Source organism: Pogona vitticeps, chromosome 1, assembly GCF_051106095.1.
Source record: "Pogona vitticeps strain Pit_001003342236 chromosome 1, PviZW2.1, whole genome shotgun sequence".
In the NCBI taxonomy this organism is placed as follows: Eukaryota; Metazoa; Chordata; class Lepidosauria; order Squamata; family Agamidae; genus Pogona; species Pogona vitticeps.
This window is the reverse complement of record NC_135783.1, coordinates 351067440-351094974: the sequence shown is the minus strand read 5'-3', so window position 1 is coordinate 351094974 and position 27535 is coordinate 351067440. Positions and strand designations below refer to the sequence as shown.

At 45.9% G+C, this 27535-nt stretch overlaps 1 protein-coding gene across 2 annotated transcripts in view; it reads left to right on the top strand.

Moving 5' to 3' along the window:
* Nucleotides 1–13619, top strand: part of ARMH4 (armadillo like helical domain containing 4) — a 51588-nt gene extending 37969 nt beyond the window's left edge. Inside the window, exons 6-8 of one of the 2 annotated variants that reach the window (XM_020778428.3) lie at nt 5965–5996; nt 9240–9374; nt 10090–13619. In XM_020778428.3, coding sequence (XP_020634087.3) covers nt 5965–5996; nt 9240–9374; nt 10090–10158 — 236 coding nt within the window. In that variant the 3' untranslated portion in view covers nt 10159–13619. The remainder of the gene's footprint in view (nt 1–5964; nt 5997–9239; nt 9375–10089) is intronic. The other variant, XM_078384041.1, reaches the window with a different exon arrangement.
* Nucleotides 13620–27535: the final 13916 nt, after the last annotated feature.

The following is a 27535-nucleotide window of genomic DNA, read 5'->3' as shown; positions in this document are numbered from 1 at the left end:
ATCAGATGAAATGACAGAAATGAAAATCAGCCACAATTAGACCTTTATAAAACACTATATTGACCCCTAACCTCCCACTAGTTAAGGTAAAGGTAAAGGTTCCCCTTGACAATTTTTGTCCAGTCGTGTTCGACTCTAGGGGGCGGTGCTCATCCCACTCTTCAAGCCATAGAGCCAGCGTTTTGTCCGAAGACAATCTTTCCGTGGTCACATGGCCAGTGTGATTTAGACACGGAACGCTGTTTACCTTCCCACCGAGATGGTACCTATTTATCTACTCGCATTTGCATGCTTTCGAACCACTAGGTTGGCGGGAGCTGGGACAAGCGACGGACACTCACTCCGTCGCGTGGATTCGATCTTAGCCCGCAGTGCCACCATGTCCCTTACCCCACTAGTTAAAGTTCACCATCATCTAGCTGTTTGGCTTAAAGACTGAGAAAGAAAGATGTGTATAGCTACCGGTCCCAAGGAACAGATTCCTGAAGATTCAGGGAAACGTGCCGGGAGAATTGATCCAGGAAAATGTAGATGGGAAAAATTAGAAGGGAACATGAAAGGGAGTGTGCGTAAATGTGTCTCCGAGTCTCCTTGGCCACATCAACCATTGCTTTTTTGCTCCACCAATGCTCCTAAATTTCCTGCCTTCTGGTTTGGCTTCCTTACTTTCACACACACACACACACACATGCACACACAAATTCAGTTCTGTGTTGGTAAAGAGGCAAGCTGGCAGGGAAAAAAAATGCCTTGCACCATTTTCTTTATTCCCAGAAAGTCAATCACCTCCTTTGTCCTGCAGCACATAAGGTGACCCTTGCATTTTATCGGGGTACACGTTGGGTCTGGAGACACTAAAATGATCCAACCTTATAGCCTGTCCATTGCCACAGAAATCGTACATCATTTTTCCTACTCTTTCCACCATGCAAAAGTCCAGGCTGAAAGGGACCCTGAGCCCCTTTTTTTTGGAACTGGAAACAATCCGTTGTGCTGCGTATGAAGCAAACCAAAGATTTCCTCAATGCCATTCCATAGACAGGCCATGACACCGATCCGTAGCCCAGCGTATTGGCCATATACCCTGTTTCCCCAAAAATAAGATAGGGTCTTATATTCATTTGTACTCCAAAAAACGTATTAGGGCTTATTTTCAGGGGATGTTTTATTTTTGACATGCACAAACATCGAATGCAGTCCTGTCATCTTCTTCTGATTGCTGCACAAGGGTGGAGGATGGGGTTTCACTTAAATGGGGCTTATTTTTGGAGTAGGACTTACTGTATATTACGAGCATCCTGAAAAATCATAAGGTAAAGGTTCCCCTTGACCTTTAGTCCAATCGTGTCTGACTCTAGGGCCTGGTGCTCATCCCCGTCTCCGAGCCGTAGAGCCAGCGTTTGTCCATAGACAGTTTCCGTGGTCAGCTGGCCAGTGCGACTAGACACGCACCACCGTGACCTTCCCACCAAGGTGGTCCCTATTTATCTACTTGCATTTTTACACACTCGGATCAGATTCAATCTTCCAATGGCTGGTCTTCTGACCCTGCAGCCCAGAGGCCTCTGCGGTTTAACCCACAGGACCACCACATCATACTAGGGTTTATTTTCAGGTTAGGTCTTATTTTAGAGGAAACAGGGTAGCTGTAAGTCAGTTCAGTCGATACATCCACCGGTCTTTTCTCCAGCGTACCCTCGTACCATAAATGTAGGACCTGATTAACAGCATCTGCTTTTTATCAAATTAAAATTAACGTTGGCCTCGACTCTGACTGTATTGGATTATTAAGGCCAGCAGGCATCTGGGGGCAGCAGGCGTTAGTTATTTACTTCCTTAGTAATATTTGTGACATAACAATAACAAAATTTTCCAATCTGCTCAAAACAGTACACTAGAGAAAAAGAACAATCAATAAAGCAGGGGAAAGCAACATAAGAACTTCAGCTGCAGGACGCATGGCAGGAAGTTTAGTGGCTTAAGTCTCTGGTTGCAAATCTAGAGGATGGGAGTTCAATTCCCCCCACTGGGCCTCCTGAACAGGGGCTGGACTAGATGACCCACAGGGTCCCTTTCAGCTCTGGAGTTCTAAAGTGATCTAAGTTAAACAGTGTGATAAGGCATGCACACAGTCACCTCCAGCACCATGGAAGGCAACGAAAAGAACATGCTGTCATTTGCAGAGTCAGGAAAAATAAAATTTATGTTCTTACAATAGAATTCCCCCAGTCCCGCAGCCAACGGGACCAGTTTTGGAGCAGCTATAATAATAAAAAAAGTCACTTTCCCAAGATCTGCTAATTTTTTTAAATAATAATGACCAGTCGTTACAGAAATAATGGCCTACATCCATTCGTAAGCCCCCAACTAGAGTAAGTCCATTGAAGCAAAGGTATTTACATAAGGGTTGGGATGCTAAGAGGCTATTGATTCCTTGGGTCTTCTCTTTCTTAAAAACAATTTTTTACTTAAACATACAAAACACAAAACACCTAACATCCAACGACTACAACAGAAATACCCCCCCAAAAAAACCATAAACAAATCCTCCCCCCTTTAAGGACAGAGCTTCCAGCCTTGTTTGGACCTCAGATTTCTCCAAAGGGTTTCCGGTGAGCATTGAAAAGAAATAACACACAAAGTTTTGCCCTAAACTTCTATCTTTTTCTGGGCCAAACATATATTAGCTTCCAGCTTTGTTTTACATCGTCTCTCGGTTGTTCTCGTAGCGCTTCTGAAAGTGTGTCTAACTCTGCAATGTCCAGCAACTTCTTTAGAAACTCCGGCATCGTAGGTATTTCTTCACTTTTCCATTTTTGGGCCCAGAGTAGCTTAGCAATATTTTATTTTCTTATCCATAATTTCCGGCATAATATTCAATAGTGCTATTTCTGGTTTAAAGTTTAATTTAATTTCTGGTTTAAAGTTTAATTTCTGTGGAATAATTTCTTTTATTGTTTCCTGATTCCTTGGGTCTTCTCTGATGAGGACTAATTGCTGCGTTTAGACCAGTACGTATCTCTTTTGTGTTTGTGTGTGTAAGTCTGAATCAAGGATGATTTCAGCCTGAGATGGAGAGAGGGCACCTTTTCTAGGAGAGAACGAACACAGAGAAAGGGAGGTGAATCAAGCCATTCTGGAGTGGCTAATGAGGCAATTAGCAATATGAAGAGCTGACAGCGTACCAGGCCAAGGGAAGATTGCTCTGCTTCCCAATTTCTCAAGCGTAAAGCAGCCAGGAACTGAGGTCCCTGCTTAAGAAAGAGGTCAGAGGCTGTAGACTGCCATGGGGGGTGTTTACTAGTAATTTGCAGCTCTGGGCCAAGACAGGGACTGGTGCCCAGTAAGGATCAGGGAGCACCAGCTTTGGGAAAGAAGTCCAAACGAGACACAGCGAGGGGATTTATAGGGGGATGGAGGTAAAGGTAAAGGTTCCCCTTGACAATTTTTGTCCAGACGTGTTCGACTCTAGGGGGCGGTACTCATCCCTGTTTCCAAGCCATTTTGTCCGAAGACAATCTTCCGTGGTCACATGGCCAGTGCGACTTAGACACGGAACACTGTTACCTTCCCACCGAGGTGGTCCCTATTTATCTACTTACATTTGCATGCTTTTGAACCGCTAGGTTGGCGGGAGCTGGGACAAGCGACGGGCGCTCACTCCGTCACGTGGATTCGATCTTACGACTGCTTGGTCTTCTGACCCTGCAGCACAGGCTTCTGCAGTTTAACCTGCAGCACCACCATGTCCCCCCCATAGGGGGATGGAGGACACTCTGCTAACTCTCGACATTTGCTCCAATGATTTGAGGGTTAAGAATGCTGGGCAAGAAGACGTCATGATAGGAAAAATCTTCACCAGTTGGATTTCGATCTTCGAAGGTCACAGGAGACATACTCTATGTCCCTCAAGGAATAAATGTTGGAAAGTTAAGCTTTGTCTTTCCCCCCCTCCCACTTCAATCTGAGGATAGTGGTTGTGAAGGATTTGACAGTTCTGCAGTTCCAAGATGAAGGGGATCATCATCATCATCCTTTCGGCATACCACAAGAAGTCAAGACACGCTAGAGAAGAGAAGAATGCTGAGAAAAGTGGGCTGCCAGGAGAAAAGAGGAAGACTAAACATAATCTTTAGATTGCGTGACCTGTTAACGGGAGGAGTTCTGGCAGATCATGGGGTTGCCATTAAGTTAGAGGTGACGTGAGGGCCCATGAGAAGAACCACCACCGAGAAGAATGCTTTGAGATCTTCCTACCTGCGTGTTCTGCCAGCATAGAATCCTAGAATAATTGAGTTGGAAGGGGTGTCAAAGGCCATCTAGTCCAACCCCCTGCTCAAGGCAGGAATCCAAATTAAAGCAGATCTGACAGAGGATTGTACAATTTTCTCTTGAATGCCTCCATCCCTGGAGTGCTCCCCACCTCTTGAGGTCATTGGTTCTATTGTCATACTGCTCTAATAGTTAAGACGTTTTTTCCTGATATTCAACTTAAATCTGGCTTCCTGTCACTTGAGCCCATTGTTGTGTGCCCTGCACTCGAGGATGGTCAAGAACACATCCTGACCCTCTGTAGGTGTTTGAAAAGTGTTAAAGAAAGAGCACAGTCTACTAGATGAAAATTTAAAAGCTGGGGCCATGATGGCAGATCTGAGCAGGAATCATGGCATCACTGTTAGGGGAAGTCAAAAATTCCAGTAATAAACCTTTAGAGCACAGGTGGCGAGCTCTGGCCTTCTTGAGGTTTTTGGATGGCAACCTCCATAATCCTTCACCACTGCCCGTGCACCCTAGGATTAATGGGAAACGATGCCCTAAAACATCTGGAGGGCTATACTTAACATACCACATCTGTTCAGTTGCTATCTGGCCCCAGTCCTTCTGATAGCATGGGTCATGTAAAAAAATAATGATCATGTGCTATCAAGTCAATTCTGATCTATGGTGACCTTTTCCAGGTAGAGAAGACTCAGAAGTGTATTATCCTTCCCTTCCACTAGGGGGCAGCCTTGGGACGGTGCAGCTGGCCCAAAGCTACCCAGGCTAGCTTTTCTCCCAGGAGGCGCAAGTGGGGAAATCAAACTCCCAACCAGTGGCTCTTCAGCTGGAGACCTCAACCACTGAGCTACCCCGCCAGTTTCACATAAAGAAAATCAATTTACATCTCCACTGCCTTGATGGAGAGCTCCTTTCTGAGTCTCCTTAGCCTTTGAACGTTACATACGTGCAAGGGACTTGTTTTAATTGATGATCACAAGTGTGAATTCCTGCGGGAGGCTCTTCTATCCACAGTGCCATCTGGACAAATTTTTTACTTCCATCAGCTTTAACGTAAGGCACTCCTGCCGATCTATCACTCGGGTATCTTGAAAATAGCACGTTTTTTTAAAAAATACTGCAAATGCCAGCAAGTGACCCTGTATGTGGCTTCATGGCTGAAAGCTTAGGAAGTGAACTGAGCTGTTCTCTTGGCACTGTTGATATTACTGTTGTTATTCCCTTTGCATAGGAAGTGCTTTTCTCTTTACATTTGCTGCTTCTTCGGCCGTAAAACCACATTAAAAGAAAAAATGCCTATGATAAAACACCATGAGATATCCCATTGTAGCAGGGAAGCATTTCGCCAGCTCAGCCTGCCACTGTGATCCCACTGCGAGAGTAAACCATGTATGATATTATTATTCATTATCGTTCCCCAGTGATAGTGGGGATATTTTCAGAAAGTTATCCCCTTCTCTTGGCGTTCAGAAAACTGGTTTGGGAGACGTGGAAAGAGCTTAGAAATGTTGCATGGTTTGACTAGAAGTCCCAGCATCCCCTGGTCCCAGATTCCCCAGAAGTCCCCAGAATCTCCCAGAATCCTTCAGTGTGCTGAAGGGTTCTGGGAGATGTAGTGGAAAGCATCCCCTCTTAACGGTGGTCGTTCACGGCTTGCAATTAACACCTAGGCTGTTTCTTTTCTAGTGAGAAGCTGGATGGAAAAGCTCAAGGATAAGGTAGGGAAGGCTTCTTGTCGTCTGGTTTGTTTCAAAAAATTCTGTGTTCCTTTTTGACTTTGGCGTGGTGTCATGCTGATGGATGGCTTCGGGTGAAACCCAGACGTCTCCGTCATGGGTGAGCAGCGAAAAAAGCTTCCTTCCTTTTAAAAGCCCGTCACAGATAACAAACCGTGTTAAATGTTTGCCTGCCAAGCAGGCCTTTTATTTGGTTGTTGCGCTCCTGCTGGGAATGGTGGGCCCCAAGCGCACACTTGAGCAGCTGCCCTCTCGATGTGCAATGGCCAGGTGGATTTTAGCATCTCTTTTGGGGTTTCCTTTCATGCAAGGGAGGAGAAAGAAAGGGAGCCCATGGGTGAGAACTCTCTGGCAACATATTTACTATGTGATAAGTATGTTATAACATATGATGTTATAACATAACTATGTTATAACTATGTTGCCAGAGAGTTATAACATAACTCTAACAACATAATTAATACATTATGTTAATATACATTTAATATATTAGTTAATATATTATAACATAACTACGCTATAACATATTAACATATGAACTATGTTGCCAGAGAGTTTGGATACAAGAGAGAGCCATTTGGTAATACATATACGTAATAACTGCAGCTAGCATCCAATACACATGGAAACGGAAGAAAACTGAAATACAAAAACCATGAAGAATTTATGGAAAAGATGATGGAAGTGGGGGAGATGGACATATTAACAGAAGCTTTGAAAGGCCATTCAACCCAAGAAGAACTGAAAAAGGGGACCCGATACAGTGGTGCCTTGCATTGCGATGTTAATTTGTTCCAGCGAAATTGCTGTAGAACGAAAACATTGTAAAGCGAAATTAAAAAGCCTATAGAAACGCATTAAAACCCGATTAATGTGTTCCTATGGGCTTAAAACTCACCATCCAGCGAAGATCCTCCATAGGGCGATCATTTTCGCTGCCTGTGCAGCAAGAAATCCATCCCAGAAAAGAGCGGGGAGTCATTTTTTTTACCCGGCGGCCATTTTGAAACTGCCAATCAGCAGTCGTTTTGCAAAAATCGGTTCCAGAAGCAGGGAACCAATCATCACAAAGTGAAATTCCCCCATAGGAAACATCATTTTGCAATCGCAAAAACATCTTCGTAATGCGATTTCGTCGTAAAACGGAGCGCTCGTCTTGCGAGGCACCACTGTATATCAGAGGTCCCCAACCCCCGGTCCGCGGCCTGGTACCGGTCCGTGGCCTGAGCCGGACTGGGCAGCGGAGAGAGACCACCCCCCACTCCTGCATGCACTCCCCCCCCAGCAGAGCCTGTTTGCGCATGCGCACGAGCGCAGGGGATGCCCCGCCTTCCCCAGCCAGTCTACGGGGCTAAAAAGGTCGGGGACCACTGCTATATATAGCTGGATCCTTTCTATAACTTGAAAGCCAAATGTGATCACATTTGACAACAAAATAGTCAAATAACTTTAGCTGGTAGTATATAGGGGACTAACAGACACAAAAATTTTTAATGTAATAATACGTTTAGGTACAAATAATATGTGATAATGTATGGCATGCCTGTTATCCCGATTTATTTCCCCTTACCCTTGGAAAATAATAATAATAATAATAATAATAATAATAATAATAATAATAATAATAATAATAATAATAATAATAATAATAATAATAATAGAAGCACAAGAGGTGATGTGCCCTTCCGCTGGTAGGCAAAATGCTTTCCATCAAAGAAAGTGACTCGTTGACAAAGAAAGGGTTTTAAAGGAGAACGTTACACTTTCCCCCTTTTTCATAATGTGTTTTTACCTTGGCTTAACAGATTTTACTCTGCCAACCTTTTAAGATGTCTCGTAAGTCTAACTGCTTTTTATATGCCAATTTATTGTATTTTTAACTGCATTTGTGCCTTCTCATCCGCAGGAACACGTTAGTTACCCTAGTCTCTCGAGACTGAAGGGTGCCTGCATGGTGTATGTGCTTTTAAAAAGAACATTTTAAACCTCCTTGAATTCCTTCTCTGGGAGGAAGGCATAAGAAATATTGCCAATAAAGCAAAACGAAACGTTTAAAAGGTGCCAGATTTTGTAGCGCAAGAATGGACTTCAAGTCCCATGAGCCCCAGCTAGTCTAGCCAAGTGTGGGGGAGGATGAGTGTTGTTGTAGGACAACATTTACAGGCCCACCTATGTTTTGTTGCGGAAGCTTGGTCTGGTTCTTTCCTTATTCTAATACTGACCATAATTTGACTTAAATCCTGTTGTCTTCGTACCAGATAGAGCAAGCTGATTGAATCAGTGGAACTTACTTCAGGGTTGATTTACCAAATTCTCTCCGTTTTCAGCTGGCTTGTTCTAAATGGGATTGGCAGTTGGATTTAAATGGGATAGTGATGTAATTTTTTTTAAATGGTCTTGCAGAACTCTTTCGAACTTTTCTACAAAGGTTGACATGAATTCACTGGATGTTCCTGGGACGTAGCTTATATATTTTATATTGTTGTGATGTGCTGCCAGGTCAGTACGAATTGATGGTGACCCTCTGAATGAGTGACCTTCAGAAGGCCCTCTTCTTGACTGTCCTGCTCAGGTCTTGTAAACTCAAAACCTGTGGTTTCTTTTACTGAGTCAATCCATCCTGTGTTGGGTCTTCCTCTTCTCCTGCTCCCTTCAAATTTTTCATAGCCTAATTGTCTTTCCCACAAAGCTCAGTCCTTTCACAGTGGCCAGGATCCTGTCCAATATTCACATGCATCCCAACTGCGGAAGCTGCCATGGCAATCTGGGGAGGTACCTGTTGTGTCTCCCAGTTGCACCCCGTTGACTCGTCATCAGATGTGTGCAGTAGTTAGACAGAAACACCCATACGCCCACAAATACTGAACAGAATACTACTCATTAGGTCCAAGCCACAGTAAGCCGAATCATTACTTTCTAGTGAAAAGAAAAGGGTTTGCTTTGACGTTCATTTCTCATTTTTGGGTGAACCGTGGTCCCTGAAAAATCTCCCCTCCAGTACAGCATTTCAAATGGATTTTGTGCTTTTATACTGCTTTTTGCTAAGAATCCCCCAAAGGACGAGGCAGGAATGTCGGTTTCTCAAAGGGAGATGGTTTCGTTCCGTTGCCACGGGAAAGAAAGGAAGTAGAGATGAATGATCTGAGATCTAAAGCCGGCTCGGTATTCTTGAATTCATTCTTCATTCCTCCACACTTTCCTTTCTCTCCCCCCCCCTTCTTGCAGGCTGGTTACATGTCCGGTATGCTGGTTCCTGTGGCCGTGGGCATCGCCGGCGCACTTTTCATCCTGGGCGCGCTCTACAGCATCAAGATTATGAACCGCCGACGCAGAAATGGCTTCAAGAGACACCGGCGAAAGGTCGGCAGCCTGTTTCTAAGTCTCTTGAGTTTCTCCCGTCACCCTTTGCTGTTGGATAAAAGCTCCCCCCTCCCCAATTTCTGCCAAATGAAGAGGCAGGGCCTTGCATCCGTTATAGGAAGTGGGGAATGTTGCCCTCCCGACATTCTCCTGCTCTCTCCCATCAGCTCCAGCCAGACGGGGATGATGGGAGCTGTAGCCCAACAGCATTCTGAAGGCGAATGAAGCCTCTGTTTATCTCCCGACAAAGAGCAGTTACAAAAGAGAAGCAAGCTAAATTTCAAACTGTCCTCTTCAGACAGCTTGTTTTAGAATAAACAGTCTTCTACTTTTTAAGGGAGCTCCGCTTTTAGTAACAGGTTAACGGTATCGTTTAGACTGGCCCTAGGAGAAGGAAGGAAGGAAGGAAGGAAGGAAGCAAGCAAGCAAGCAAGCAAGCAAGCAAGCAAGCGGATGATGGTTGGAAGGAAGGAAGGAAGCGGATGATGGTTGGAAGGAAGGAAGGAAGCTGATGATGGGTGGAAGGAAGGAAGGAAGGAAGGAAGGAAGGAAGGAAGGAAGGAAGGAAGGAAGGAAGGAAGGAAGGAAGGAAGGAAGGAAGGAAGGAAGGAAGGAAGGAAGATTTTCTTCCTTGAAGCTGATGTTATTTCTCTCCCTCCTCTCTCTTTGTCTTCTGTTCTCCCTCTCCTTCTTAACCCTCTTCCCTGTTTTCTAGCAGAGGGAGTTTAACAGCATGCAAGACCGAGTGATGCTTTTGGCAGATAGCTCCGAAGATGAATTTTGAATCAGACCGCAGTGCTGCGTGGTTCCTCTCCAGTGACTATTTCTCCTCACATCTTTCTTCCTCCCCCCCCCCCAATTTTTGTTTCTTCGTTTTGCAAAGAGAGGTGTGCAAGCGGAAAACATTTCTGCTGCATCTCAGCTACCAGCTGTGTCTCGTGCACCCACCTGCCGGCGGTGGCTTCTGCAACCCACAAAGCACACACAAATCGGAGCATGCTGCAGTGCCGGCGAAACGCACCAGAATTATGATGATTTTTTTAAAAAAAACACACACAATAACATTACAGTAGTGCGACGTTATTTTTATGCACTGCATGTCATTTAAAGTAGAGAAGGATGCAGCACCGACAGGAGAAATAAGGGCTGAATGACCGCAGTGGTACTTAAGGTTTTAGTGTCCATTTTGGCCGACAGCAACAGAACCATTATCATTCCTGTTACAGTCTCCGGGGAGAGGAGTCTTTTAATCCAGATATATTCCACTCTTCCTAGGGAAAGCGAGGTTGCGTTACCTGGGACGGAGTGCACGGTGGCTAAAATTAGCTGCTCTGCTTAATTAATGACATGCCAACCTGAAGCAGACCATCTCATCAGAAGAGTGATCACTAGACAGAGTGCAATCAACTGGGGCAATTATATGTATGTATATGTGTGTGTACACACGCACGCACGCACACACACACATGTACGTAGTACAGTCATGCTTGGGCTGAACTAGACCATGACGCAGGAGATCTAAACATTTTCCTAAACTTGCAAAGTAGCTTTGGAAGTTGTGATGTAGAGCAGAAGAGTGTGATGCTTTATCTCTGTCTTCCTGTTGGTCTTCTGCCACACACACAGACACACAAGGGAAAATGGGACCTCCCTGTGTCAGATCTGCTTTGATTCGGATCCATGCTTTGAGCAGGCAGTTGGACTCGATAGCCTTAGAGGCCCCCTTCCAGCTCTATCCTTCTAGGATTCTAGGATTCCGTCAGTTTCTACGGGAACAGAAATCCCAAATCCCTGCATCTTTTTCCCTGCCGGGAGAAAAGCATTTTGGAAAAAAAGGGGCAGAGTGATTTCATGTTTTCATTGAATAGGTGGTGGAAGGGGTTAAGCATTCTCCCCAATTTTTGCTGGTTCTCTGTACAAACAATGCCCTCCCGGAGCTGCTTATCTCCCCCCCACCACAACAAATCCCATTCTTGCATTTCCCACATTGTGTCTCATTGGACCTTCTAAGCACGCCGTCTTAGACCGAAGACTGGATTATCCTAAGAGGCAAAACCACCGATGGATGGAGATGTTGGCAAGCCTTTGGGTCCACGTACCAAGTCTGAGTCGGAGTCTTTGGTCCCAAAGTCCCTATTAAAAATGAGATTTTTTTCCCCCCAGAAAAAAAAGGGAAGGGGTGGGTGGGTTCCGAATCGTGAGACGAATCTGAGTCATCGGAAAGAAAAACGCGAGTCCGAATCACGGGTGTGACTTCCGTCCGACTTGAGAGCAAGTCCCACAACTCAAGTCCCCCATTCCCTCCCCGATGGCCATAGGGCAGGGCTGTAATCGGATGCACACAGAGTGGGAAGGAGTCTCGATCAGCTCAGCCTGACACGCATCTTTGGGGCACATTTTTGACTTCTTGGTGTCCCTGTTTTTGGGGATCGGTGGCCCAACTGCAACTGCCAGTCATCAATCTGCAGTCTGGTGTAAATGCACTTGCGGGTGTCTTCAGCATCCTTTGGAAACTCGTCTGGTCTGCCGGCAGGGCTGTGACGATCCTTTTTCTGATGGCCCAGAAGTGAAGTGGAGAAGGGACCCTACAATCATGCAGAGTGGCGCTCGTGGAAAGAGAGTGACCCCTGGCTGCGGTCAGAGAGGAAAAAGGATCGCCACCTCTTGGATTTGTATCTGGACATGGTTTCCACGGAAGTCCTGGGCCTGGAGACGTTACCCGTCTGGGCTACCATTTCCAGGGAGCATGGCCAGTTTTAATCCAAAATGGTGATTCTCCCAAGCTGTGGGCGGAGGAGGTACAGTTTAGAGGTGGCACATTTTACTAAAAAAGATGGAGGGGCTGTGATTTGAAAGGCTTCCCAGGATAAACCAACCCCCTATCCTTCCGAAGTCAATAAAATCACAACCCAGCTGGCTGGCTGGCTGGCTGGCCGGCCGGGGTGGTGGTGGTGGGTGCGGGCAAAATTTAGCCTACAATCATAACCTTGTAAACCAGCCAGAGAGTGCTTGAGGCGGGATATAAGCAGCACGCTTGCCCCTCGTTTGCTTTTGCTTTTTGACCTCAATTCAAGGTGGGCACCTCCACGTTCCCAGCCGCGCAGTCCTCCCCCATTCCTTCATGCGCTCTCCAAACATGTCATCTTCATGGGTCCCAGAAGACCCGCATTGTCTCAGACATCCAAATGGCTAGGTACGGCTTTGTCCCCCCCCGTCCTGACAGGAGGAGTGAGCGCAACTCCTTCTTCCATGCGCTTCCAGATCAGCCCCCATGGACAGTCACACCATCGATAGCAAGGGGTAGGAATGCAGTAGGACCCCCCCCTTATCTGTGGGATCAATATCCACTGATCCGCTCCTCCACAGTCTGAAAATATTAAAAAACAAATCCCAGAAATATGTATTTCTAAAGGTGTAGTGACCCGAACTGGCCACTAGAGAGAGCCAGAGTCGATGCTATGTATAGTGTGTTCACTATGAGAATAGTGTTTGCTATACTCTTGTGTTTTTCAGCAGCCGTGGGGTGGGTGGTGGTGGTTTGGAACAGCCTTCGTGCGGCTAAAAGGGGGTCCTAGTGTCTCAGTCCTATCAGTGTCTCCGAGAAAGTGGAATGCATTGTCTACGATCTTTTTAGGATCTGTGAGGAAAATGCGAGCCAGTCATTTCATAAGCTTGGCGGCACGCAGACCGACCTCCGGAAATGTCCACCCTCGTAGCTTGGAAAAGTTTATTTTGCCACGATTCAGGGGAATGGCAGCTCCCTAAAATGCTCTTTTTTTATAGCTCCGATGTAAGGCAAGGACTTAACCACTAGGCAGCTCTTCCTTCTGCAATACCCCTCCCCACCCTGAGAAATCAATTTCATCCATTCACTTCAGAATGAAGCCTGCAGGGGGTACCTCTGAAGAGGATTCATGTGGGGCTAGGCCGCAAGCGGTTTGAGATGTCGAGTAGCGCACATAACGTTCTAACCGTTGTAGATTTGTACACTTGAATAAATACATTTAGGAAAAGAAATGTGTATTTTAGTGGGGAAAAGACTGAGGTCGTCACACGGTGGTGAGATCCGGAAGCACATCCCGTCACTGATGTGGAATTGCCACGCGGCCTTGGACAAAAAGGGGGAGGTGTGGTGTTTTATTTTGTCTGCCTGAGTTCCTCATTATCTCTGAGGGGAACAGTAGTGACCTACCTCACAGGGCTGTTGTGAGGACAAACAATAAAGCTTGTAAAGCACTTGGCAAATTCGGAGCAGTGTTGTGTAGAAGATACATCAAGATACAACAATGAGAACAGAGGACATGAATGTGGCCTGTCAGAAGGACTTCGTTGGTAGTTTAGTGCTGTCAAGTCAACCCAGGATCAAACTCAGATGATGAGTAGAGTCTCAATTGCAGTACTGCAGTTTTAACCACTGCACTATGAGGTTCCTGGGGTTTTTAGGCCTACGACCCCCTCAGAGGGGGGTTACCTTGGCAGTAACTTCACTGCCCTCTCTTTCTGTGTGTGTATGTGTGAGAGAGATTTTGGAAGCCACAGATGATGTTTAATCATGTCCTGTCAAGTCAATTCTGATTTATGTTGACCCTTTCCAGGGTTTTCAAGGTAGAGAAGACTCAGAATGGGTTTACTATTCCCTTCTTATGGGGCAGAGGTCCCCAACCTTGGGTCCCCAGATGATCTTGGACTAAAACTCCCAGACGTCTTCACCACGAACTCTGCTGCCCAGGATTTGTGGAGGTTGTAGTCCAAAAATATCTAAGGTTGGGACTCACTGTTCTGGGGGAGGGGGTGCTCCCTGGGATTGTGCAGCTTGCCCAAGGCCACCCAGGCTGGCTCTGTTCACAGGAGGCACAAGTGGGGACTTTGACCTCTGGCTCCCCAACCAGGGAGCCAACTCATGGAGCCATCTAGCCAACCAGAAGGACTTAAGAAAAGAGAATTTTTAGGTTCTTGGTGGATGGAGTGATTGGATCCAGGGAGCAACCCCACAGGACTGTGGAAAAGTCACCTCCTGCACGAATGGCCACCCTCTGGAGAGATGGGCAGCTTTTACTTGAGAAACAAAAGGATGAACTTATCTCCAATACAGTGGTGCCCCGCATAGCGAGGTTAATCCGTTCTGGATTAACCCTCGCTATGCGGAATCGTCGCTAAACGGGTAGGGAAAACGTATTGAAACGCATTAAACTTAGTTTAATGCGTTCCAATACCTTGCTTACTTACCCGTTCAGCGAGGATTCCCCTTGCCAGCAGCCATTTTCGCGCCCTCGCTAAGCGAGGGCAGGGCGTGAAAACGGCTGCCGGCAGCCATTTCCGGGCTTCCGGCGGCCATTTTGGAGCCGCCAAACAGCTGTTCAGCGGCTCCAAAATGGCCACCGCAATACCCGATCTTCGCAATGCGGGTTTTCCCCATTGCGAAGATCGGGTATGTTTCCGTATAGCGATCCCGAAAAAGGGATCGCTATACGGAAACATCGCTATACGGTGCACTCGCTAAGCGAGGCACCACTGTATTTGGGGAAAACAACACCCCCCCCGGAACCACACCCAGCTAAGTGAACTTGTTGGAAGAAAGGCACCCTATAAAACAAACAAAGAAACAAACATAGCTGCTGGGCATGCTGACAGGGAAATGATGGGGTTTGTAGTCCAAAAAAAGAGGAGTTTTTGCAACTTTTTGGCGAATCTGTCCTGAACTTCCACAAGAAGCTATTTGTTGCCAGACTGTTTGTGGGTTGTGAATTTGTCCGGCCGGTTTGAAAGGATGGGCGTTGCTGTCGAAAAAAGCCTTTTCTGAAGGCTTCTTTGTCACCACTATGCTAAGTCCCTTCACTTTTGATTTACAGATAATAAAAAAAATAGCTTCTGCTGGAAATGTCGGGGGGGGGCGGGGCGGTGAAGGAACATTGTTTTCCTTTCTTCAGGTTTACTCCCCAAAGAGTTTCATGCCTGCGGTTTCTTTAGTCTCCCGGGACGACGGAGAGATTTTGGAGTGGATGTCATTCAGGGCTAGCTGCTTGCATAATAAAAATGGCACGGGCTCTCTCTGGAGAACGAACCCTTGGGAGAACCGGAGATTTTCCTTCTGCTAGATGTTCTTGGGAAGGAAAAAAGAGAGTAGAGGAAAAAAGCAGTAGAGGAAAAGCCTCCTTTTGCTTTTCATTCCCTGGTAAGTTTGAAGGTTCTGGCGCTCCTCAGGGCAGTCATCCCCCCCAGACTCAGCCCCCCCCCCCCAAATAATAGTGCCTTTTGTCCGGACATGAATGAACCACACTTGCAGGGTTTTTTCTCTCCACCAGGAAAAGGTCTTTTGTAAAGCTAATGAATTTTGATTGGCCATTTGAGGCTTTGCAGCCTCACAAGGCTAACTCAAAGCAATATTCTGTGGCTTGGGCAAGTTCATTTCCCCTGAGCGACTCTGAAGACTACAGCTGACTTCGAAGGGAACACTGGGAAGACTGGAGGACTGCCCAAACCTGGCTGTTGGCCACGGTGGTTGGAGAGATTCTGGGATACGCCAGGGATCAATCCGTCTTGGGCCCAGTGCTCGTCAACATTTTTATCAATGACCTGGATCAGGGGATACAGGGAATGCTAATCATTGCAGATGACACAAGACTGGGTGGAATCGTGAATACAGTCGTGCCTCGCTTTACGATTGCCTCGCTTTACGACAAAACCGCATTATGACGATCTTTTTGCGATCACAATTGCGATCGCAAAACAATGGTCTGAATGGGTTTTTTTTTGCTTTGCGATGATCAGTTCCCTACTTCGGGAACCAATTCTTCACAAAACGACGATTTTAAAACAGCTGATTGGCGGTTTCAAAATGGCCACTGGGTAAACAAAATGGCTCCGCGCTGTTTTCTGGGACGGATTCCTCGCTGCACAGGTAGGATCTTCTCTGGACGGTGAGTTTCCAGCCCTTTGGAATGCATTAAACGGGTTTTAATGCATTTCAATGGGCTTTTTTCCCACATTACGATGTTTTCGTTTTACAGCGATTTTGCTGGAATGAATTAACATCGTAATGCGAGGCACCACTGTACCCTGGAAAACACAAACCACATTCAAAATGATCTGGATAGGCTTTAGCACTGAGCCGAAAACAACAGAATGAAATTCAACAGGGGTCAGTGCAAAGTCCTGCACCTTGGAAAAAGAAACCAAACACGCAGTTACAAGACGGGGGGATACTTGGGTCAGTCATACTACAAGCAAGAAGGATCTTGGAATTGTCGTAGATCATAAGCTAAATATGAGCCAACAATGTGATGTGGCTACAAAAAAGGCTAATGCTATTTTAGGCTGTGTTAATAAAAGTATTAAAGGCTTACACGGCCGGGATCCGATGGCTGCAGCCAGAGAGCTCGGCCACTGAGCTTTCCAAGTCATTTTTGGAAATGCAAATAGGTAGCAACCCTTGGAGGAAAGTTGCTGGTAAGTAGCCGGGATGTTGGCAAATCTTCGGGCCCAAGTCCCAAGTCCGAATCTGTGTCTTTGGTACCAACTCTCAACCACGCCTGAGTCCCTGTTGAAAACCGGTTTCCACCCACCCCAGGGAAAAAAAAAAGAAAGGTGGGTGGGTTCCGAATCAACTCCAGCTCGAATCACCCGTGCGATTTCAGTCCGACTTGACAGCAAGTCCTCCAACTCGCACTCCATCCCAGGAAAAGTATTGAGATTGAAGCCGGCTGGGAATTTAAACAAACTAGACCCATAGACAAGATGCAAACATGGTTTCGCCGGGGGGTTGCTAATGATGAGTCAAGAAAAGGCCCCACTTGTGATGGGGAAGCTTTTCTTCCTAACAGAATTTTGTCACAATTATCACTACCAAGGAGAAAAGAGTTAAACACACACACACATACACACACACACACATGGAGAGGGCTTTTTTCTGGGCCCCACCGCTTTCACAGGTGCATCTGATGGAGACATGGGAGTCACTTCTCCTTTAGACTGTGGAACTCCCTCCCACTAGAAACCAGCCTGGCCCCATCTTGGCTGTCCTTCCGCAAGCAGGCAAACCTCTTTTGCTTGACGCAAGCCTTCCCTGAGTGACTGGCTGCCTGAGTGGGATTTTTAGGTGGATTGTTATGCCTTGCTGCTTTGAATGTAGATTTGGTCTTGCTTATGTTTTTAGCGTGATATTTGCTTGATCCTTTTTAGTATCTGTACATTCACGGTTGTTAGCTTTAATATAGTATTTTTAATTGTGTAAGCCACCATGGGTCCATTCTTAAGGTGAAAGGGGGTGTATAAATATTTTAAATACAATAAAATAATAAATTATCTGTTCTCATATCCACCCATTACTATTTGGCTTTAGAAAAACAGAGATGTGAAGTGAAAAGATGCATCTGATGCCACAGCGACTCTTTATTGCGGTTGTTTCTTTCCGTTTTCTCAACAGGTGTACAACACTTGGAAATGTGGCTTCTTTTTAGATTACAAATCATAGAAGCGTGAAGTTGGAAGGGGCCTATAAGGCCATCGAGTCCAACCCCCTGCTCGATGCATTGATAGAAATCAAAGGAGATCTGCCAGCGGGTTGTCTAAATATTTTTTTGAACGCCTCCAGTGTTGGAGCGCTCACCACCTTTCGAGCCCATAGGTTCCATTGTAGTACTGCTCTAACAGTTAGGAAGTTTTCCCTGACATTCAGTCAAAAACTGGCTTCCTGTAATTTGTGACCATCGTTGCATGTCCTGCACTCTGGGATGATGAAGAACAGATCTTGTCCCTCCTTTGTAGAACAACTTTTCAAATATTTGAAAAGTGCTATTGTATCACCCCTCAGTCTTCTTTTCTCAAGGCTAAACAGGCCCAGTTATTTCAGTCTTTCCTCATAAGGCTTGGTTTCCAGTCCCCTGATCATCCTTGTTGCCCTTCTCTGAATGCATTCCAGTTTGACGGCATCCTTCTTGGGGTGGGGTGTCCAGAAACTAGACACTACTCAAGGTGAGGCCTAACCAGTGCGAAATAGAGGGGGACTAGTGTCATGTTGGATTTGGAGAATATAGGTTGTTGTAGGTTTCATGTTGTAGGTTTTTCGGGCTATTTGGCCGTGTTCTTGGGGTTTTTCTTCCTAACGTTTCACCAATCTTTGTGGCTGGCTTCTTCAGAGGACACGTGTTAGAACTCTGTATGTGTTCTGGTGTAGTGTGTGGGATAGTTGAGTACAGTGGTGCCTCGCAAGACGGGCACTCTGTTTAACGACGAATCCGCATTACGACGAGGTTTTTGCGATTGCAAAACAACGTTTTGAATGGGGGAATTTCGCTGCACGATGATTGGTTCCCTGTTTCGGGAACCAATTTTCGCTTCCTGACGATCAAAACAGTTGATCGTTGGGTTTTCAAAATGGCCACTGGGTGCTCAAAATGGCTGCCCGCTGTGTTTAGGAGTCATTTTTCGCTGCACAGGAACCCCAAAATGGCCGCCCCATGGAGGATCTTCGCTGGACGGTGAGTTCTTAGCCGATTGGAACGCATTAACCAGGTTTTAATGCGTTTCAATGGCTTTTTTATTTTCACTTTACGACATTTTTGTTCTACAGCGATTTTACTGGAACAAATTAACGTCGTAATGCGAGGCACCACTGTATTTGTAGCTGTGGGATCAGCTTTTTGTCCCTTTTCAGGAGATAGGGAGTTCGATTCCCCACTCGGCCTTCTTGACAGAGGCCGGACTTGATGATCCATAGGGTCCCTTCCAGCCCTGTAGTTCTAAGATGATGATCATCATTATTACACAGAGTTCTAATGCATACGAAGGCAACACATGGCCAGCAGGAGGTGCTAGGCCATGAAATCACATAACCAGGAAAAAGGACATCAGAACATTAGAAAGCTGGGCATGGAGGTGCATGCTCGGTGATCAGTGCATACTGCCCCATACCTAAGGAGCATCTATGTTCGTCCATCCCTTTTCTTTTGGGACCCTTAGAACGATGCTCATAGATTCCCCTGCACTGCAGTATTACAACAATCCTTTAAGGCAGGCTACGCTGGGACGAGCCAAAGGCTACCCCACGGGATGTTCTAGCTGAGTGAGGACTTCAGCTTGGGTTTTTCCTTGCCTTCCTGGGCCAACGTGCTTAATGATCACGCCACACTCTTTGGAACCGCCGATTCCAAAGGTCTGAAACTGCATGGCCTCGTTCTCTCTCTTTTCCAGACCAGCAAAGCTGTGTTTTGTTTTTTTTTTTAATGCAACGGTTGGCCGGCGAGACAGGTGTAATCAAATAAAGTGAGGTTGCTCATTGAGCCCCTGAAATCCCTCCGAGTCTTTATAAGAGAGGCGAGAGAGAGAGAGAGAAAAGGGCTTCAAAATTCAACAGAGGGCAGGATTGGATTCTTCTAAAGGTGAAAAGGGCTGGCCTGTTGCCAAGGCAAGAACACACACAGAGAGCAAGAGAAAGGCTAGAGACCGCAATGCAGTGAATCTGAAATCCACGAAGCCCACTGCGTTCTATGTTTTTTCCAGATCCGAGAAGACGGCATGGCAGGAGCATTGACAGTCCAAGGACTGCGTATACTCTTGCAGTCTCTAGCTGGGGGGGAAAAAAACGCAGAAAGCTTTCCAGCCTTTTTGCTGCTCTTGGTTGGACCGAGACTTTAAACAGAGGGACACGCTTTGGCCAAGCAGCGACAGCAGGATGTGCGTGTGGAATAAAGGCGCGTCGGTGCGCCAGGTGTGGGCATGCATTTTGCTCCAGCTCCTTTCTTCGATGAACTTGTGGACTGTATCTATTCAGCTTGCAGAGGACAGTTCCCCTGTGAAGGTTCCGCCACACACAAGCTTTTCCGTGGCTAGGAAACACGGAGCTTGTTAAAAACAAAAAGAAAAAAATATTTCCCACTACAAGGCCCAAAATCCCCCAGTGGTTAGCTGGGGGAGTCTGGGTACTGTAGTCCAAGAGGAGCTTTTTAAGGGTCTGAGAAAACTTGCTAGGTGAGCACCCGTTTCCTAGTAGTCAACGGTATAAATAAAACATTCCCTCCTATTGAAACGAAAGTCTGGGAGCAGCCACCGAGAAGGCCCCTCTCTTGCATCCCCCGCCAAATAAACCTGTGATGGTGATGGGACCAAGAGAAAGATCTTAACACTCGACCAGGAGAATCAAGTCCAACATACAACTTGCCACGTCAGCAGCATCCCATGAACTCCTTGACATCAGGTCCAATCATTGGAGAGCCTTTTCATGGAATTCTCTTGGCGGAATTTTTTTTTTTAACAAAGAGGTAGCCAGGTCTTTCCTTAACCCTCCCCATTTATCCGGGCTTGGGACCAAAACGTAGACTTCATTATTTCGGCCACGTCATGCAATTGGCGTCATTGGAGAAAGACGCTGTGCTCGGAATGCTCACGGGGACACCAAAGAACGTGTTGGGCGGATGTCATCAGAGCAGACCGTGGCCAAACTATAAAGGAACTGAAAGAAGGTGTTCGAGATTGGAAATCACGGAGATTGCTGGCTCATGGAAGCGCCCAGGGTCGGATACCATGAAGTGGATCATTCAATTGGATCAGGGCCAGACCCTTAAATCTTCAGGAGGGACCCCAAAATCGGAGACCTGGTAACCCTAACCACTGAACTATGGTGGTTCCATTGATGTCTCCACCAGGCAAAGCCTCGCCAACAGAAAAAGAGCTTTTCCTCAGTACTTGACATTGGATATCTTTTAAATGGCGATACCTTCAAGGTATCTTGAATCAGGACCTTCTGTTTTCACACTCAGGTTAACAGGCTCCTCTGAAGTAAATGGGTGTGGTCTGAGGACAGCCCTGGATGGTTTACAAGGAGGCCAGGCAGTGTGCTGTTTATGTGCATGAAATCCTCCAGTCTTGAAAGGGGATGTCCGGCTGATCTACAGCATAAGCTGCCTCCAGCCTATTGCTTCTTTTATCAAATGGGAAATGCTTACCCAGAAGGATTCCCGGGTCTAAAGAGGCAATTAGCCTTCATGTGCAAAGCAAACAAAATCTGTTTGCCACAGGCAAGGCGCTTTCGGTGCTTAGACGGAATCATTATTTTTAGCATATCTGTCAAAGTTTGGGGCCCTTTTTTTTAATAGACGAAACTTGAGCGATTCCTGTTTTGGCCAATGTTAAAGTTGTTTCAGGGTTAAACTCAAGAGATTTCCCCCACCCTCATGCCTTTTAAATCTATCTCCAAACTCTGAATCACAAAGATCTACAGTAATTGAAAACCAAATGAGAAAGCAAATATTCAAGTATCGCCAGTCTAATGAATTGCTGGATAGCTCAGCAGTTTGGTTGGGAGTTCGATTCCCCTACGGTGCCTCCCTTGATGATCCATAGGCTCCCTTCAAGCTTTGCAGTGCTAAGATGATTAATGACTGGATCCCATCACCTGAAAGGTCCTGCATGATGATGAACTAAGCCCCATAGCTATAAAAGCAATTGTAACTGATCACAAATGGAGATAAGTTCTCATTGGCTAAAATCCTGTTGCTTAGTGTGCTAAATTGCGCTAGAGTAGGCCCACTCAATCAATGAAGATTGAGTGAGACAACTCCTCTGTAAGTCTATTGATTCTAACAGGCCTACTCTGACTGCAACTTACTAGGCTAAAGTTACAGTAGGCCCATTTGAATCTATGGGATATACAGAGAAGCTGGCCCGTTAAATCCCCATTGATTCAATGGGTCTTCTCTAGGGTGACTTATTACACCAAGCAGCAGGATTTCGGCCGTGAAGATGCCATTGTGACTTAGTGATGCCTCCGTTACTGAACAAAGAAGCCTATGATGGGTAAATTATTTGCAACACGTTCTCTCCAAACTTGGGAGGAGATGAGGCTGAGATGACTATTAAATGTGGTTCTTCAAAAGAAATTTACATCTATCATCCATGAGTAAATAACATCATTTGAGCTGGACAATGTATTTTTGGGACCGCTAAAATATCATTAAAATGAAAAGCTTCTGGGTCCCACTGGGCGCTTCATCATTATGGAATGGCTAGCCTGATCAAGAGTTCTGGAGTATTCAGAAACTTGCCTTTATAATGATCCACAGAAGGTAGTCTCCAATCCTCTCTCTCTCTCTTTTTTTTAAGTGACAGTTGAAGTTTACATGCAGAGAGAAAAACTTCAAACCCAGGAGCCTTTCCCACGACTCAGCAGGCTGTGGACAACGTTTGCTGAAAAAGGATGACAGCGTTGCCACAACAGTAATGATCTATAGACATACAAAAGGTTTTGGCTGTTAGTGGTTGACGGATCTGCCGAGCATCTTCTGCTCCTGCAGAGCCGGCCCTTCGCGGTGAGATGGTAAATAAAACTCGGCCAGGTGACGCCTCGCCTCCAAAGGGAGCGAGCGAGAGATGCGTGCTCGTGTCAGGTGTTTTGACAATCAAACCCCTGGCTTGTCTAAGTCCCGGCTTTCAAGATGCCAGCTATCCAGAGACGTTTCCTGGGCCCACACGGTTTTCATGACAGAGCTTAGAAATGGTACAACACACATTCTCTCTCTTTCTCTCCAGCTCTCTGCTTATGCCAGGGCAGAGAGAGAGAGAGAAAATTCAATCAGGTGCCAAAATGAATCTAAGGTCCAAGTCAGGAGTCTGTTCTTAAATCCAAACTGCAGCACTGTATGGGCTTGTAAACTGAGGAACAATGGTCAATTGGGAGTAAGAAACTGGCTAGAGATCTTATTTACATTTGTTCTTTTACATCCTGTCTTCCAGAGTAAAAACCGCTTATTTATCTTATTTATTGATCTGTTCTTTGGGTTCTTTGGAAGGAGAAAGGCGGGCTAAAAATATTTTCAATAAATAAAATAAATAAATTTTACACCCTACCTTTTCTCTTCAATGAGCTCAAGGTGGGGTACATGGTTCACCCCCCTCCACTTTATTTTCACATCAACTCCGTGAGGTAGGTCAGGCTGAGTCACCGTGACTTAACCAAGGCCACTCATAGCTCAGTGGAGAGTTGAACTCAGATCTCCCAGCTCTCTGGGAGCCTCACGCACCTATCTCTGGTCTTTGGAGACTCACACCTGTTCCACTGTCTCCCACCCTAAAACCCTTTTTTTACACAAAATTGTTTTTAAAACTAAAAAGGCCCCCTTATGCCCTCTAGTGGCCAAAAGATTTTTTAAAGAAATGTTGGGATGCGGGACCCATTGAGGACTTCTCAGCCATTTTTCTAAAACAAAAAATAAAAAAAATTCAGTGGGGTGATGAAAGTCATGGGGAGGTGCTGAGGGGCTACATTGGGGCCTCTTGGGAGCTGCAAATGACCCACAAGAGGCATGTATCTTAAAGGTAAAGTTTCCCCTTGACATTTAGTCCAGTTGTGTCCGACTCTAGGGGGCGGTGCTCATCCCCATTTCCAAGCCGTAGAGCCAGCGTTTGTCCAAAGACCATTTCCGTGGTCACGTGGCCAGAGCGACTAGACACGGAATGCTGTGACCTTCCCACCGAGGTGGTACCTATTTATCTACTCGTATTTTTACATGCTTTCGAACGGCTAGGTTGGCAGGAGCTGGGATAAGTGAAAGGAGCTCCCTCTGTCGTGTGGATTCAATCGTACGACGGCTGGTCTTCTGACCTTGCAGCACAGAGGCTTCTGCGGTTTAATGTCTAGATGGGTGGCATATAAATGCAATAAATAAATAAATAAATAAAATGCAGTGCCACCACATCACCTAATGTGTATCCTACCTCTGACTTATAGAGCAAAGCTGCTCTGAGCCACGTAGGGGCTGTTGCTGAATGAAGTGGATAGCATTGGAGAGACTGCTCTATATTGCAAGGCTGGCCCTACCAGGAGGCAGAATAAGGCAGCTGTTTCAGGTGTATTCGGGGTGGTGACGCAGAACAGGGGATATGTGCGGGAAGCACGGATGGGGGCCTCACTGCCAAGTCGGACCTAAATCACACCAGTGACCCAACTTGGACTCAAATCAAGGGTTCCCCCCCCCCAATAACTCGGACTCAGCTCACGACTCCAAAATCACCCACCCTTCTTTTTTTTTCCCCTAGAGAAAAGGGTGTGTTTTTCATAGGGACTCTTGGTCTTGGTACCAAAGCCTCGGAATTGGGACTCAGACTCAAAGGCTTGCTGACACCCCTGGCAGGAAGACAGAACTTCAAAAGCCAGCCAGCCAGTCCTCTGCCATGTTGCCTTGATTCCAACATTTAGAAGTTTTCATTTTTGTTTTTATTTTGTTCACAGAGACAATTTATTTTATTTATTTATTTAATTAATTTATATGCCGCCCACTCTACCCAGAGATCTCTGGGCGGCTTTTGGGTGGTCTCCTTGTCATTTGAAGCTTTCTTTCCGGAGAGGTAGAAAGTGCCCTCTTCCATTTGTTTGTTTGTTTAGATTTATACCCCGCCCATTTATTGGACAAGCCACTACTCTGGACAGCTCCCAAAAAGTAACATGAACATACGTACAAACAAAATTTAATTGTATCAGGAACCAAACTGGCCACCACATTTTACATTTGGTGCAGCTTTCAACCTGCCTTCAAGGGCAGCCTCCTGTGGAGAGCATTGCAGTAGTCCATCCTCGCCATTACCAACACACAAACCCGTGTTGTTAGGGATCTCCTGGCGATCAAAGGGTGGGGATGTGTAATCCACCTCAGAAGGAAAAAGGCAATTTTGGACACCGTCCAGATTTCTTTCGCCATTGAGAGGGCCAGACCCGGAAACACACTCAAATTACGGACCAGATTGACATCACTGGGGAGTTGTGGGAGTCGGAGTCCATAAAAGGAACACCACCAAACTCTGAGCAAAAGGGAATGTCCGAGGCAGCCGGACAGAAACCTTCATCTTGTAAGCAACACGTTAAGCCCTGACGTCTGTGTTGTCTTGAAATGAGCTGGTTGGTTGGAAAGATGATGCTCTCTCTCTCTCGCTGGTAACGAGAAATCATGTTCCCCAAGCTTTCTTGCTTTGCAGGAGGAAGACACTTCTGGCTCTACTATGGCAGGATAAACAGAAGCTTCTAAGGCTACCAGATGCCTCCTGAACTTGGTAAGATCCTGGCACACTTCCCTGGCAAGGCAGAAAAACCCGTTGGGTGCCTGATGTGTGTGTGTGTGTGTGTGTGTGTGTGTGTAGAGCTGCCGCACAAAAATCACACAGGACCATGTCAGGACTCCCACACAGACTGCCAGCAACTCGTTCTTACTTGTAATATAGTTCTCTGTAGCGAGCTACTTAAGGGAACTTTGAGCGTTCTTCATCTTTCAAATGTATTCGTTTTTTTCCTTTAGAGGCCACCGCCTTTCCCCTAATAAGGGGACCCAAGGCGGCTTACCAGGACAAGTTAAACATTAAAAAAACCTATACTGTATACTAATTTAAATACAATTGTATAATAAAAAGCAAGTAAACATTAAAAGCTATCTAACTTTGGCACAGATACTTTCCCCTGAGTAACACCTGCTGATTTCCTAAAATTATGTACAATTTACTTTTAAAAGGCATTTCAGACAAGTTACTTTGGCTTATTGAGCATTATAACTAAGTACGACCACTTCAGTTTCATAGTTTTTGCTTCTAGAGAGAATTTATGCTTGATGTCACCTCAGATCCATTGATCTTTCTGGTGGTCTAGGCTATGTGCAAAGCTCTCCTCCAGAACCATATTTTGAAAGAGCAGATCTTTTGTTGTTGTTGTTGGCTTTTAAAGGAGCATTCTGAATTAATGATTCCTAATTCATAGAGGAGGCTCTTGAGAGTCCCCTGGACTGCAAGGAGAACAAACCTATCCATTCTGAAGGAAATCAACCCTGAGTGCTCACTGGAAGGACACATCCTGAAGCTGAGGCTCTAATACTTTGGCTGTCTCATGAGAAGAGAAGACTCCCTGGAAAAGACCCTGATGTTGGGAAAATGTGAACGCAAGAGGAAAAGGGGACGACAGAGGACGAGGTGGTTGGACAGTGTCATTGAAGCGACCAACATGAATTGGACCCAACTCTGGGAGGCAGTGGAAGACAGGAGGGCCTGGCATGCTCTGGTCCATGGGGTCACAAAGAGCCGGAAATGACTTAACGACTAAACAACAACAATGATTCATACCCAAATGCTCATTTGTCTGTGACACTCTGCTCACATAATTGCTTTAAATTCCTGCACTCTTAAGAAAAATCTAGAATCAGAAAATCTTAGAATAATGAAGTTGGAAGGGGCCTATAAGGCCATTGAGTCCAACCCCCTGCTCTAGGCACTAATAGAAATCAAAGGATATTTGCCAGATGGGTGTCTAAATTTCTCTTCAATGGCTCCACCACCTCCCGAGGCAATTGGTTCCATTATCGTACTGCTCCAACGGTTAGGACGTTTCTCCTGATATTCAACCAAAATCTGGCTTCCTGTAACTTGAGACCATTTTTGCGTGTCCTGCACTCTGGGATGATCGAGAACAGATCCTGACTCCTCTGTAGGACAGCCTTTCAAGTCGCTGAAAAGTCCTATTCTATCACCCCTCAGCCTTCTTTTCTCAAGGCTCAACAGGCCCAATTCTTTCCTCATAAGGTTTCCTTTCCAGCCCCCTGATCCTCTTTGTCGCCTTCCCCTGAACTTGTTCCAATTGGTCAGCATCTTTCTTGAAGCGTGGTGTCCAGAACTGGACACAGGACACAAAATGAGACTGTAAAGCAGCCCAGAGTGGATTATAGGGAATCTGAGCCTGGCTCTCCCCAACGAATTCTAACCAGTGCCCCATGCTGGTTCTCCATTGATGTCTGGATGAAGTTGCTGGTGACAAGAACCCAGCTTTATTTTCTAGGAGGTCATCTTGAGAGGTAACTGCTAATGAGTGGCATGGTGGTTCTTTGTAATAAAAGCTGCAAAACCAGCCAGAGCAAGGGAAAGTTATTTACTTATCTATTTATTTGAATTCTATACTGCCCATCTGGCTACCAAGGCCCCTCTGGGCAATTCACTCCTTTATCCATCAAATCTTCCATTTTTTTTTCAATACAAGCTGTGTTAGTGGTTGATAGATGGGTCAAAAAAGGCTGTAGTTGCAGGTGAGCACATCATCAAGTGTTGAGCTTCCAGTGAGCACTCAGGGTTGATTTCCTTCAGAACGGATAGGTTTGATCTCCTTGCAGTCCAGGGGACTCTCAAGAGTCTCCTCCAGCACCACA